Source organism: Chenopodium album, chromosome 24, assembly GCF_948465745.1.
Source record: "Chenopodium album chromosome 24, dcCheAlbu1.1, whole genome shotgun sequence".
NCBI classification, from domain to species: Eukaryota; Viridiplantae; Streptophyta; class Magnoliopsida; order Caryophyllales; family Amaranthaceae; genus Chenopodium; species Chenopodium album.
The window spans coordinates 3,718,157-3,731,864 of record NC_137857.1 but is presented as its reverse complement, the minus strand read 5'-3'; the positions used below and the strand labels follow the sequence as shown (position 1 = coordinate 3,731,864).

General features: G+C 29.7%; 2 protein-coding genes across 2 annotated transcripts; both read right to left on the bottom strand.

The window, feature by feature from the left end:
- Window positions 1–2,103: 2,103 nt before the first annotated feature.
- LOC145612593 (auxin-binding protein ABP19a-like) lies at window positions 2,104–2,733 on the bottom strand. Its single transcript, XM_081667935.1, has one exon. It carries the CDS (start codon window positions 2,731–2,733, stop codon window positions 2,104–2,106), a length of 630 nt encoding a protein of 209 aa, XP_081524061.1.
- Window positions 2,734–10,341: 7,608 nt separating this feature from the next.
- Window positions 10,342–10,971, bottom strand: LOC145612580 (auxin-binding protein ABP19a-like). Its single transcript, XM_081667925.1, has one exon. It carries the CDS (start codon window positions 10,969–10,971, stop codon window positions 10,342–10,344), a length of 630 nt encoding a protein of 209 aa, XP_081524051.1.
- Between the last annotated feature and the right edge of the window lie 2,737 nt (window positions 10,972–13,708).

Here is a 13,708-nt window from a genome sequence, read left to right as displayed (position 1 = left end):
AACTAATAATGCTCAATTATGTTAGTCATATGCACACAAATCTATTGTATTGTTCAAATAATTTGTTAATCTTATGCATTCAAATTTAATCGATCTTTATGTTACTATATTGAAATAAAAAATAAAAAAAATTAAAAAAAAATCTTTGAAACGAAAAAATGTTTAAGCTCTATTTTGATTTGTTAATTAGCGGCCTATTTTCTTGAAAAATAACAAAGACCAAATCAGGTTATATGATACATGAAAAAAAATTCTTTTAATTTTTGCATAATTTATGAATAATCCCCGTGCATTGCACGGGACCTAAACTAGTTTAGCATAATCAACACATTTTGTATGTGGCTTGTGGCTAGCGGCTAGCCACACCATAATAGAAAATATATACATAATTTAAAATATTTATTTTTTATTTTGCGAATCTAACTCCAAGGTGAGATAATGTAATTTACGTAATACTCCGAAATATATTGTTGTCCGTACTACAAAAATTGGACACCACCTCCATATTTTTCTTATACCAAGCTAAACTTGGTCTAGTGGTAAGATTGTCACCTTCCAACCTTGAGTTTGGAGGTTCAATCCCCACCAGAGATATATTAAGGTGGGGATATTTTACCCTTCCCGCTCACTCGCTCTTAATGTATCTGACCCCAGACCATAAAAGCCGTAAAGATTAAGGTACGGTCAAGGTCTTTCTCCTTAACAAAAAAAAGTAAATAAATAAATAAATTGTTGTTGGGTAATAGTAATATACATTATTACATAGTAGAGTTGATAATTTAACACAACTTTTTCATAGTATGCTGGACTCTATCCAATGAAAAATATACTGATCCAAATGTAGTACAGTACTTAAAAGTTCGGCCAACTCTGCAATTGTGTCATTTTTAAAATATGATAGTAAAGTACTTAAAATTCGGCCAAATATACTTTTTTTTTTAATTATTTTTTTTTATAAGAAAAAAAATATAATAAACAAAGTATTAGCAATAAAAGAATATCTAATGTCTTACAAATAATATTTTTGTTGTTGCAAATAATAAGAAATGAGACAGTACTACTAATCTTTAAATGCACGTACCCGAATTCAAGATGCATGGAAGTAATTTAATCTACTCATACCAGTTTAACCAAAATCGTGTACGAGTATACCACTATTTCTACTTGTATTTCTCACCATCCCAAAATCCCAAAATAATAATAATAAAAAAATCACATGTATTTTATCTCATCGATCCAGCTTCAGCTTGTGTCCATAACTTTTGGCAAGGTAGTGAAGGTACCATCTCATGACCATCTTTTTTTACTCCATGTACGTACGACGTACCAGGCCATTATCTTTATTTATTGTTTGGTGATTACCGATCAATGATTGTGTGACCAGTGCAAATAAAAATCTTAATATTCATAATTGTAAGTTTACTTGAATTGATGAAAAAACTAATATTCCAATGAATTTTATGTAAACATGTTTTAGTTTGTACATACAAAACGTTGCAAGGTTATGATACGGTACATTGTTGTTTTTCGATGTGGCCTTAAAACAAAGAGCTTAGGTCAAGAGCTACCAATAATTTTAATAACTTGAAAACAATGAATCTTGGACTCACTTACTATGTACAAAGCTAAGATTGGATACATGAGATCCTTATATTTGCAACGAGTGATTTGATGTTATTCAATAAATGCCACTCTCATAGAATTTACCAAATTAAATTTATTCTTGACTACTATATATATTTGATTATGATCAAAGTTGTTCTTCAGAAAAATAGGGCACAATTTCTCGCAATTTCTCGCAAGGGCACGAATTCTTAGCATTCCAAATATTTGGTACTTCCAATCGATTAAGTTAAGTGTTCATCATCTGCCGCGGCTTAAGATGATATGAAAAACCTTTATAATTCATTAATAATTTAATACAAACGAGTAAAAGAGAAAACAACAATACACATATTATTTATTTAGTATCTATATGTGTTTCGTCAAAACAAAGGAAGCTATTAATGAAACATCAAGAATAAACTCCGTCAGTGACCGTTATTGAACATAAATTACATTTTTTTTTTTGTTTCCAAACACAAACTAATGGCACAAATTAGATCAATTAGAGCCACCAAACAATTTCTTTAACTTCTTAACTTGTGCCTTATCCAACAAAGTAACCTTCTCAATCAGTTTCGAAGGTAGGCTGCTTTGAAACAAAGCGAGATCCACTGTATGGATACCGGGATTTTCACTAGCCAAACATCCATAAGCAAGAGCTGGTGTTGATCCAACATTAATTTGGAAGTGTAGTAGTGATGGTGGGAAGATCATTATGTCTCCCTTGCTTAAAGTTTTATAGTATGCAGTGTTTTTCGAGTCAATAAACCCTGCAATTACCGTTCCTTCCATTATGATTTTAAGCTCGGCCACACGATGTGAGTGCAATGGTACAACACCACCTACACCCAAGTCTGCTCGTGACATGGATATACCCATACCATTCAAACCTGGAAACTGCATTACAGAAGCATTATTTACACCAAGTTTGAAAGGGTTTGCGCTATTAGCAGCCACTCTCAAACCGGAATAAACAAAATCATCAACTGTGACTTTAGCAGGGTTCTTACAAGGGTATCCTGCTGGACCATTAGGTTGGCTCAAGTCTCCAACACAGTAGTCGGAAACAATAGTAGCACAAGAGAAAGATACTAGGAAAGAAAAGATGATAAAAATACGAAAATTCATTTTTGAAATTTAGACCACTTAGATTAAGATCGGTGATTGTATGTATTGTGGAGATTGCTAACAAAGGGTTGTAACCCTATTTATATACAAATAGTTTGTAACTTTGTACTACGTATAAGATAGGATGTATGATGGGTGCGTGACTAGACGACTATTGACATTCTACATAGTAAATACGAAGTAGTTCATACATTTGCTTGCGGCATGGGATGGGGATCTAACGACTTTAATATTTCAATTTGATGTAATTAATTAATGGTTCATTTGTATTAATTTATAATTAGAGATATATCTATCTATTCCCACTTAAAGTACGTACAAATTAATTCATAATTAGTTTACCATATTTAAGTGTGTTGATTTTTTTTTTTTTTTTTTTTTTTGGGAAAGCATAGTTCATAATTGCATATTCAATATGGGTAGATATTTTTAAAACGCGTAAAATTAGTTTTCTTTACATAGAGCCATGTTATCAATCCACAACCAATTAATTCCAAAAAAATTAAGTTAAAAATGGAACATATTTAATATGGATAGTCGTTTAATCGGGTAGATATTTTTAAAACGCCCAAGATAATATATAGGACTAACATTATAAAAGAGAGGTGTACTCCGTATATCCCTCCATATGTTTCCGTTATATTAACAATAATAATAATAAATAAAGACTAAGAGAGATTAGTAAACCAATTCAATTAGAATGGAAATAAACAATTAGATTATTGTGCATATGAAAAGAATATTAGCATATTCTTTACTCATTTGTGTATGCATTACTCCCGCGTTTTGACTTATTTTTTGTCATTATGCTCATAATAATCCTACAATGTTATTTTGACGTGGCAAAATTTAATTAGTCCATATTTAGCATTTTGATTTTCATACATTTTGAATAATTTTTAATGTTCATAATGTATTAAAACTGTATTTACACTATGTATTCTTTTTAATACATGTATTTTTATAGAAATACATAATTATAAATTATGAAAATCCATTTTTATAATATTAATTAATTTTCTAAACTATACTTATAATTAAAAATCACAAAATTAAAATTGTTCATCACAAATTAAAATTTAACGATTTGGGATTTCGGGCTGCAATTGATGGTTGGCTGCCGGAGTTTGCGAGTGAAGAGGGAGCGATCAATTAGGGCTGTTGTGGTGGTGCAAAAGTCAAGGTTATTGCGGTATATTTTGGAATTGGTGGCTGGTGGAGTTGAGATTGAGCGGAAATTGCTTCTCCTAGGGTTGTTGTTGGCTGCAAAATTGGTTGTTGTGTGGGGTTTATGGTTGCCGGAAATTGCAAAGGTGTAATTTAGAAAAATTGGCTGCAATTTTGGGTTTGTTTGAATGGGGATATAATATACTTGCTATTAATTTAGAATCTGTGCTTTGGAGGAGTTTGAGTTTGACTTATGAAATTTAGAAAAAATTCTTCTAGTAAATTCATGTTTTTAATTCTTTTTTTTTTTTTTTTTTTTTTTTGACAAGAGGAAACTAAATTATCATGTTTTTAATTCGTAAGGTGCTAAATCATGATGAATTTATTCATCTTCTAAATTTTAAGTTTTGAAAATAATTTTTAAAAAATTAAAATAGGTTTTCAAGTACAATAATTATGTAATTTTTAAAAATCACAAACTTTTAAATACTACCACTGGTCCAATTTACTCGCTACAAAGGGGTATTATTTGTGAGACATAAAATATTCCTTTGTTGCAAGTAAATTGGACCGGAGGTAGTAAAACGGATGTTCAGTAAATTACTGAACATCCATTATAAAGTGAAAATAAAATGTGCAAAAGTTACACTAAAACGCACAAAAGTTACTCTGACATATATATGAATTATTTATGCTTCATTGATAAATTTGACAAAAGTGACACTAAATTTGACAAAAGTGACACTAAATTTGACAAAAGTGACATTAAATTTAACGAAAGTGAACCCGATGTACAGTAATTTACTGAAACCCGGGTGTATACAAAAGTGATTGTTTAAAAATACATGTATTTACAGTTATACATACATTATAGTACATTTTAACCTTTTAAAAATAAAGGAAACTTTGACCAACCATAACATGCCACATCAGCATGTGATTGTGCCTTTTATTGAGAAATAACACAATAGATAAATCTATCTATACTATATATTAAAAAGCGTTCCTTTTAAAGGAACGGTGCCACATGGCACTCTTCAACGTATATGACAACATGTCACAATGCTAGATTCGAACCCTCAACCTCAAACAAATAAATGCTACACACTTGCCATCTCAACCAACTTTTATTAGTGTTTTGAATTTCACATATTTAACATTATATATTCCTTTAAGGTTATTTAATTTATTTATTTTTCACAAGATTAGAAAACAAATACATATGTAGTAAAAAAAAACCCGAGACAATGCCCAAATCACACACTAGCTATATAACACTTGAACATAATTATCAAATTAAAGAATTACAAACTAGCAATCCGGGGCATCGCCCGGGACACACACTAGTTAGGTTATTAATTAGCTGGTCGAATAATTGGATTTGCTTAGTTTATAATTAATTCACATTCGCATAATTTATTTTCTTGTCATACACGGTATCTTGATTTGTTATTGGGTTATAAGGTTTATACATTTAAGCTTTATTTTAATGATATATTGTTGTTATTTCATTAAATTAGGTTTGATTTAATAGTGTGGATTGATTATTAGAGGGTTTATATAAGCTTTAATTTTAAGGGGCATCAAGAAGAGTAGGAAGTGCTTCAAAAATAAATAAATAAAATAAATAAAATAATTAGAAAGAGATCATTAATTAGTATGACGGTGAAAATTATGTTAGCTTCTAACAGTAATTAATAGGTTATATAGTGGTTTGTATAAGCATCTAGTTGATTTTGTAATCATAATTCATTAAATAATTTTCAAAGCAATAAAAATTGAAAATTATGATTTGGAAATTTTATCAAGGAAAATAATAAGTCTACTATTAGAGCCGAGGACGTCAAAGTCTTGCATGGCTGCATGCATGAGAATTTTGCAACAATTACGTATAGACGTATAGTACATTATTCACTTATTTTCACGTACTTTTTTTTTTAATTTTTTTTTTTTTTTTTTTTTGGGAATGGTCATTTTCACGTACTTATTTACAGCAAAAGCCATGTTTTCATTTATTCACACACTTTATTTTCACTTATTTAAAGTCAAAAAATAAATATATATTTATAAAAAGGAAGGAAACCATTTAAATGTGAAATAAATCAAACATTTATACTCCATATATAAAACTTCAGTATTTATTTGCTTTTTTAGGGGAATTCTCATTGGTAGCTTAAAAGCACATTCTCATCAATGGTAACAATTTTTTTTACAAGTTATCCCAAATAGCATTAGTTTTGATAAGTTTCTCTAACATGACCATATAATTATAATTAACAGCTAATTAGCTTATTTAAACAAAAATTAATTAAGAATTCTCGTCAAAAAAAAGTTAATAATTAATAATAATAAAAAAAAAAAAAAACTAGACAACTTGCCCTACACCAGCCATCCTGCTCCTCACCCTGACCACCCGGTGGTCGACGCCGTACTACTCCTGAAACTGAACGCGTGGAGCTGGCGTCATAGTGGCGGAGCCAGATTTTTCAAATTGGGGGGACAAATAAAATCATTTTGTTGGACCAAAATGTTGGAACATACATATACATAAATAGTTAGAGTATTACAATTCAAAATTTCAAAAAAACGGAGTACTTAGTCTAAATAAACCAACATCATGTACAAATTTTTCTTCCATTAATATATGCTCATGGGTTTAGAGTTTTGGGAGAATTCGAACATTAAATAATTTAGCTAATTAAATGTATAGTTCCCTATTATAACTGGAAATTTGGGGGTATAATTCATGCAAACTACAATTTGAATTATTCAAAAAATTTATGACATAATTGTTTTTAAAAAATGAAAGGAATACTATATTTTACTTTTAAAAATAGAAGAAAAAAAGAAAGAAAGAAAATATTTGCAACAAGAATTTGGGGTATAATTAAAAAAAAAATTAAAATAAATAAATAAATTAAAAGAATTTGGGGTATAATAACTATAATTTATGCAAAAATAGAATTTGAATTACTCAAATAAATATATGGCATAATTTTTAAGGAAAAAAAAACAAAATTAGAAATCTTAGGAACTAACCTAAAAAACATTAGGTGGAGATGGCCTAAGATGGGTAAAGTAGGGAAAGGGCTTGGTGGGTAGTTTTTCAATTTTTGTAAATAATTGACTAAAACTTATTTATTATATTACTTTTTTTGTCAAGTTTTCTAAGAAGATATTCTATGTATAAATACAATATTATATTACTTTTTAATTTACAAACATATATATTTTCTTCATATATATTCTACTAAATATTCTTTCATATTATTCACACCTTTAATATTAATGTAGTATGAATATGTACAAAAAAATATAAGGATGAAGTAAAAAAAATACTCGATACTTCGTATCATTATGAAACATCAATCAATAAATAAATTAAAATATTAAAACAAATATTATTTATAGATTTATAATGATTACCTTTGCTAAAATTCTTATAAATATAGTTATTGTTGATAAAAAAAAAAAACGATGTGACATATCATTATATAATATTATGTTCGTCAAATCTTCTAAGAATTTGCAACTTTTTAGTGCAACAGGCCACACCATGCTGCAGGAGTTACCCAATTTTTTTTGCTAGCTAGGGGTTACCTAAGTTTTTCAGTCAGGGGTTACTTGAGTTTTTTAGTCAGAGGTTACTTTAGTTACTCGGTCAAGGGTTACATGAGTTGTTACTCAGTGAGGGGTTAATTGTGGGGTTCGAACAGGGGTTACTCAAGGGATTGATCACTCAGTAAGGGTTATTTAGTCAGGGGTTACTCGAGTTTCTCGGTCAGATCGCATACAAAAAATTGTGACGCGAGTAACCCCTGACCAAGAAACTCGAGAAATCCCTGCTTAAGAAACTCAAGTAACCCCATAAACTCGAGTAACACCTGACCGAGAAACTCAAGTAACTTCGGAAAACTCAAGTAACTCCTGACCGAGAAACTCAAATAACCTCGAAAACTCAAGTAACTCCTAACCGAGGAACTCAAGTAACCCCTACCGCACAGTACAACAAGTCACATTTAAAAATTTGTGCGAAGAATAATTTTCATAGACAATGTTTTACGGATTATTTTATTCTATTTTGCAAATTAAATACATTTCATCCAACCATATTTCTTCCATAAATGTTTAAATTAATATTTTTATATCTATGGTATGTGGTAAGGAATATTTGCAAAAAATACTATTAATGTTTTTTAATTTAATTGGAATTGAATTGCTATTAGAATATTTTTAAAAAACTTTTGAATGAAATTTAATACAGAGTACATAATTTTCTCATTTTAAGTATCTGGTTCATAAGATACAATCAATTGTTAAAAATACTTTGTTAATCATATAATCAACGTAACTAATAATGCTCAATTATGTTAGTCATATGCACACAATCTATTGTATTGTTCAAATAATTTGTTAATCTTATGCATTCAAATTTAATCGATCTTTATGTTACTATATTGAAATAAAAAATTAAAAAAATTAAAAAAAAAATCTTTGAAACGAAAAAATGTTTAAGCTCTATTTTGATTTGTTAATTAGCGGCCTATTTTCTTGAAAAATAACAAAGACCAAATCAGGTTATATGATACATGAAAAAAAATTCTTTTAATTTTTGCATAATTTATGAATAATCCCCGTGCATTGCACGGGACCTAAACTAGTTTAGCATAATCAACACATTTTGTATGTGGCTTGTGGCTAGCGGCTAGCCACACCATAATAGAAAATATATACATAATTTAAAATATTTATTTTTTATTTTGCGAATCTAACTCCAAGGTGAGATAATGTAATTTACGTAATACTCCGAAATATATTGTTGTCCGTACTACAAAAATTGGACACCACCTCCATATTTTTCTTATACCAAGCTAAACTTGGTCTAGTGGTAAGATTGTCACCTTCCAACCTTGAGTTTGGAGGTTCAATCCCCACCAGAGATATATTAAGGTGGGGATATTTTACCCTTCCCGCTCACTCGCTCTTAATGTATCTGACCCCAGACCATAAAAGCCGTAAAGATTAAGGTACGGTCAAGGTCTTTCTCCTTAACAAAAAAAAGTAAATAAATAAATAAATTGTTGTTGGGTAATAGTAATATACATTATTACATAGTAGAGTTGATAATTTAACACAACTTTTTCATAGTATGCTGGACTCTATCCAATGAAAAATATACTGATCCAAATGTAGTACAGTACTTAAAAGTTCGGCCAACTCTGCAATTGTGTCATTTTTAAAATATGATAGTAAAGTACTTAAAATTCGGCCAAATATACTTTTTTTTTTAATTATTTTTTTTTATAAGAAAAAAAATATAATAAACAAAGTATTAGCAATAAAAGAATATCTAATGTCTTACAAATAATATTTTTGTTGTTGCAAATAATAAGAAATGAGACAGTACTACTAATCTTTAAATGCACGTACCCGAATTCAAGATGCATGGAAGTAATTTAATCTACTCATACCAGTTTAACCAAAATCGTGTACGAGTATACCACTATTTCTATTTCTCACCATCCCAAATCCGGGAAGGAAAAAAAAAAAAAAAATCACATGTATTTTATCTCATCCAGCTTCAGCTTGTGTCCATAACTTTTGGCAAGGTAGTGAAGGTACCATCTCATGACCATCTTTTTTTACTCCATGTACGTACGACGTACCAGGCCATTATCTTTATTTATTGTTTGGTGATTACCGATCAATGATTGTGTGACCAGTGCAAATAAAAATCTTAATATTCATAATTGTAAGTTTACTTGAATTGATGAAAAAACTAATATTCCAATGAATTTTATGTAAACATGTTTTAGTTTGTACATACAAAACGTTGCAAGGTTATGATACGGTACATTGTTGTTTTTCGATGTGGCCTTAAAACAAAGAGCTTAGGTCAAGAGCTACCAATAATTTTAATAACTTGAAAACAATGAATCTTGGACTCACTTACTATGTACAAAGCTAAGATTGGATACATGAGATCCTTATATTTGCAACGAGTGATTTGATGTTATTCAATAAATGCCACTCTCATAGAATTTACCAAATTAAATTTATTCTTGACTACTATATATATTTGATTATGATCAAAGTTGTTCTTCAGAAAAATAGGGCACAATTTCTCGCAATTTCTCGCAAGGGCACGAATTCTTAGCATTCCAAATATTTGGTACTTCCAATCGATTAAGTTAAGTGTTCATCATCTGCCGCGGCTTAAGATGATATGAAAAACCTTTATAATTCATTAATAATTTAATACAAACGAGTAAAAGAGAAAACAACAATACACATATTATTTATTTAGTATCTATATGTGTTTCGTCAAAACAAAGGAAGCTATTAATGAAACATCAAGAATAAACTCCGTCAGTGACCGTTATTGAACATAAATTACATTTTTTTTTTGTTTCCAAACACAAACTAATGGCACAAATTAGATCAATTAGAGCCACCAAACAATTTCTTTAACTTCTTAACTTGTGCCTTATCCAACAAAGTAACCTTCTCAATCAGTTTCGAAGGTAGGCTGCTTTGAAACAAAGCGAGATCCACTGTATGGATACCGGGATTTTCACTAGCCAAACATCCATAAGCAAGAGCTGGTGTTGATCCAACATTAATTTGGAAGTGTAGTAGTGATGGTGGGAAGATCATTATGTCTCCCTTGCTTAAAGTTTTATAGTATGCAGTGTTTTTCGAGTCAATAAACCCTGCAATTACCGTTCCTTCCATTATGATTTTAAGCTCGGCCACACGATGTGAGTGCAATGGTACAACACCACCTACACCCAAGTCTGCTCGTGACATGGATATACCCATACCATTCAAACCTGGAAACTGCATTACAGAAGCATTATTTACACCAAGTTTGAAAGGGTTTGCGCTATTAGCAGCCACTCTCAAACCGGAATAAACAAAATCATCAACTGTGACTTTAGCAGGGTTCTTACAAGGGTATCCTGCTGGACCATTAGGTTGGCTCAAGTCTCCAACACAGTAGTCGGAAACAATAGTAGCACAAGAGAAAGATACTAGGAAAGAAAAGATGATAAAAATACGAAAATTCATTTTTGAAATTTAGACCACTTAGATTAAGATCGGTGATTGTATGTATTGTGGAGATTGCTAACAAAGGGTTGTAACCCTATTTATATACAAATAGTTTGTAACTTTGTACTACGTATAAGATAGGATGTATGATGGGTGCGTGACTAGACGACTATTGACATTCTACATAGTAAATACGAAGTAGTTCATACATTTGCTTGCGGCATGGGATGGGGATCTAACGACTTTAATATTTCAATTTGATGTAATTAATTAATGGTTCATTTGTATTAATTTATAATTAGAGATATATCTATCTATTCCCACTTAAAGTACGTACAAATTAATTCATAATTAGTTTACCATATTTAAGTGTGTTGATTTTTTTTTTTTTTTTTTTTTTTGGGAAAGCATAGTTCATAATTGCATATTCAATATGGGTAGATATTTTTAAAACGCGTAAAATTAGTTTTCTTTACATAGAGCCATGTTATCAATCCACAACCAATTAATTCCAAAAAAATTAAGTTAAAAATGGAACATATTTAATATGGGTAGTCGTTTAATCGGGTAGATATTTTTAAAACGCCCAAGATAATATATAGGACTAAAATTACTCCCGTGTATGCATTACTCCCGTGTTTTGACTTATTTTTTGTCATTATGCTCATAATAATCCTACAATGTTATTTTTTTAAAAAAGCACCATAATATGATGACAAAATTTAATTAGTCCATATCTAGCATTTTGATTTTCATACATTTTGAATAATTTTTAATGTCCATAATGTATTAAAACTATAGTTATACTTTTTTTTTGATACATGTATTTTTATAGAAATACATAATTATAAATTATGAAAATCTATTTTTATAATATTAATTAGTCTTCTACAGTTGGGCTTTGATAGGATAATTCTCGAGGGTGATTCGCAGGTGGTTGTGCAAGCTATCAAGACAAAGAAGTGTGGAGATGCTCCAATTTATTTAATTTATGGTGATGTAATTCGGTTAAGTGAGTGTTTTACTTCTTTTTCTTGCAATCACATTAAACGAAATGGGAATATTGTTGCCCATTATGTTGCTAGGTGGGATACTAGTTCGGAGATGGAGAGTATTTGTACGAACTCCTTTCCCCAAAGCCTACACACTTTGGCGGACCTTGATTTAATATAATCTCCAAACTTTCTTTCAAAAAAAAAAAAAAAAAAAAAAAAAAAAAAAAAAATTAGTCTTCTAAACTATAATTATAATTAAAAATCACAAAATTAAAATTGTTCATAACAAATTAAAATTTAACGATTTGGGATTTCGGGCTGCTATTGTTGGCTGGCTGCCGGAGTTTTCGAGTGAAGAGGGACCGGTCAATTGTGGTTGTGTGGTGGTGCAAAAGTCAAGGTTATTGCGGCATATTTTGGAATTGGTGGCTGGTGGAGTTGAAATTGAGCGGAAATTGCTGCTCCTAGGGTTTTTGTTGGCAGCAAAATTGGCTGCTGTGTGGGGTATGTGGTGGTCAGAAATTGCAAAGGTGTAATTTTAAAAAATTGGCTGCAATTTGGGGCTTGTTTGAATGGGGATACAATATACTTGCTGTTAATTTAGAATCTGTGCTTTGGAGGAGTTCGAGTTTGACTTATGAGATTTAAAAAAAATTCTTCCAGAACTTCATGTTTTTAATTCGTAAGGTGCTAAATCATGATGAATTTTCGATCTTCTAATTTTTAAGTTTCGAAAATAATTTTTAAAAAATTAAAATAGGTTTTCAAGTACAATAATTATGTATTTTTTAAAAATACATGTATTTACAGTTATACATACATTATAGTACATTTTAACCTTTTAAAAATAAAGGAAAAATTGACCAACCATAACATGCCACGTCAGCATGTGATTGTGCCTTTTATTGAGAAATGACACAATAGATAAATTAGGTTATTAATTAGCTGGTCGAATAATTGGATTTGCTAAGTTTATACTACGTAATTAATTCACATTCGCATAATTTATTTTCTTGTCATACACGGTAGCCTGATTTGTTATTGGGTTATAAGGTTTATACATTTAAGCTTTATTTTAATGATATATTGTTGTTATTTCATTAAATTAGGTTTGATTTAATAGTGTGGATTGATTATAAGAGGTTTTATACAAGCTTTAATTTTAAGGGGCATCAAGAAGAGTAGGAAATGCTTCAAAAAAAAAAAAAGAAAAAAGAAAATAGAAAGAGATCACTAATTAGTATGACGGTGAAAATTATGTTAGCTTCTAACAATAATTAATAGTTTACATAGTGGTTTGTATAAGCATCTTGTTGATTTTGTAATCATAATTCATTCAATAATTTTCAAAGCAATAAAAATTGAAAATTATGATTTGGAAATTTTATCAAGGAAAATAATAAGTCTACTGTTAGAGCCGAGGACGTCAAAGTCTTGCATGGCTGCATGCATGAGAATTTTGCAACAATTACGCATAGTACATTATTCACTTTATTTTCACGTATTTTTTTTTTTTTTTTTTTTTTTTTTTTTTGGAATGGTCATTTTCACGTACTTATTTACAGCAAAAGCCATGTTTTCATTTGTTTACGCACTTTATTTTCACTTATTTAAAGTCAAAAAATAAATATATATTTATAAAAAGGAAGGAAACCATTATTTAAATGTGAAATGAATCAAACATTTATACTCCATATATAAAACTTCAGTATTTATTTGCTTTTTTAGGGGAATTCTCATTGGTAGCTATATAAAAGCAC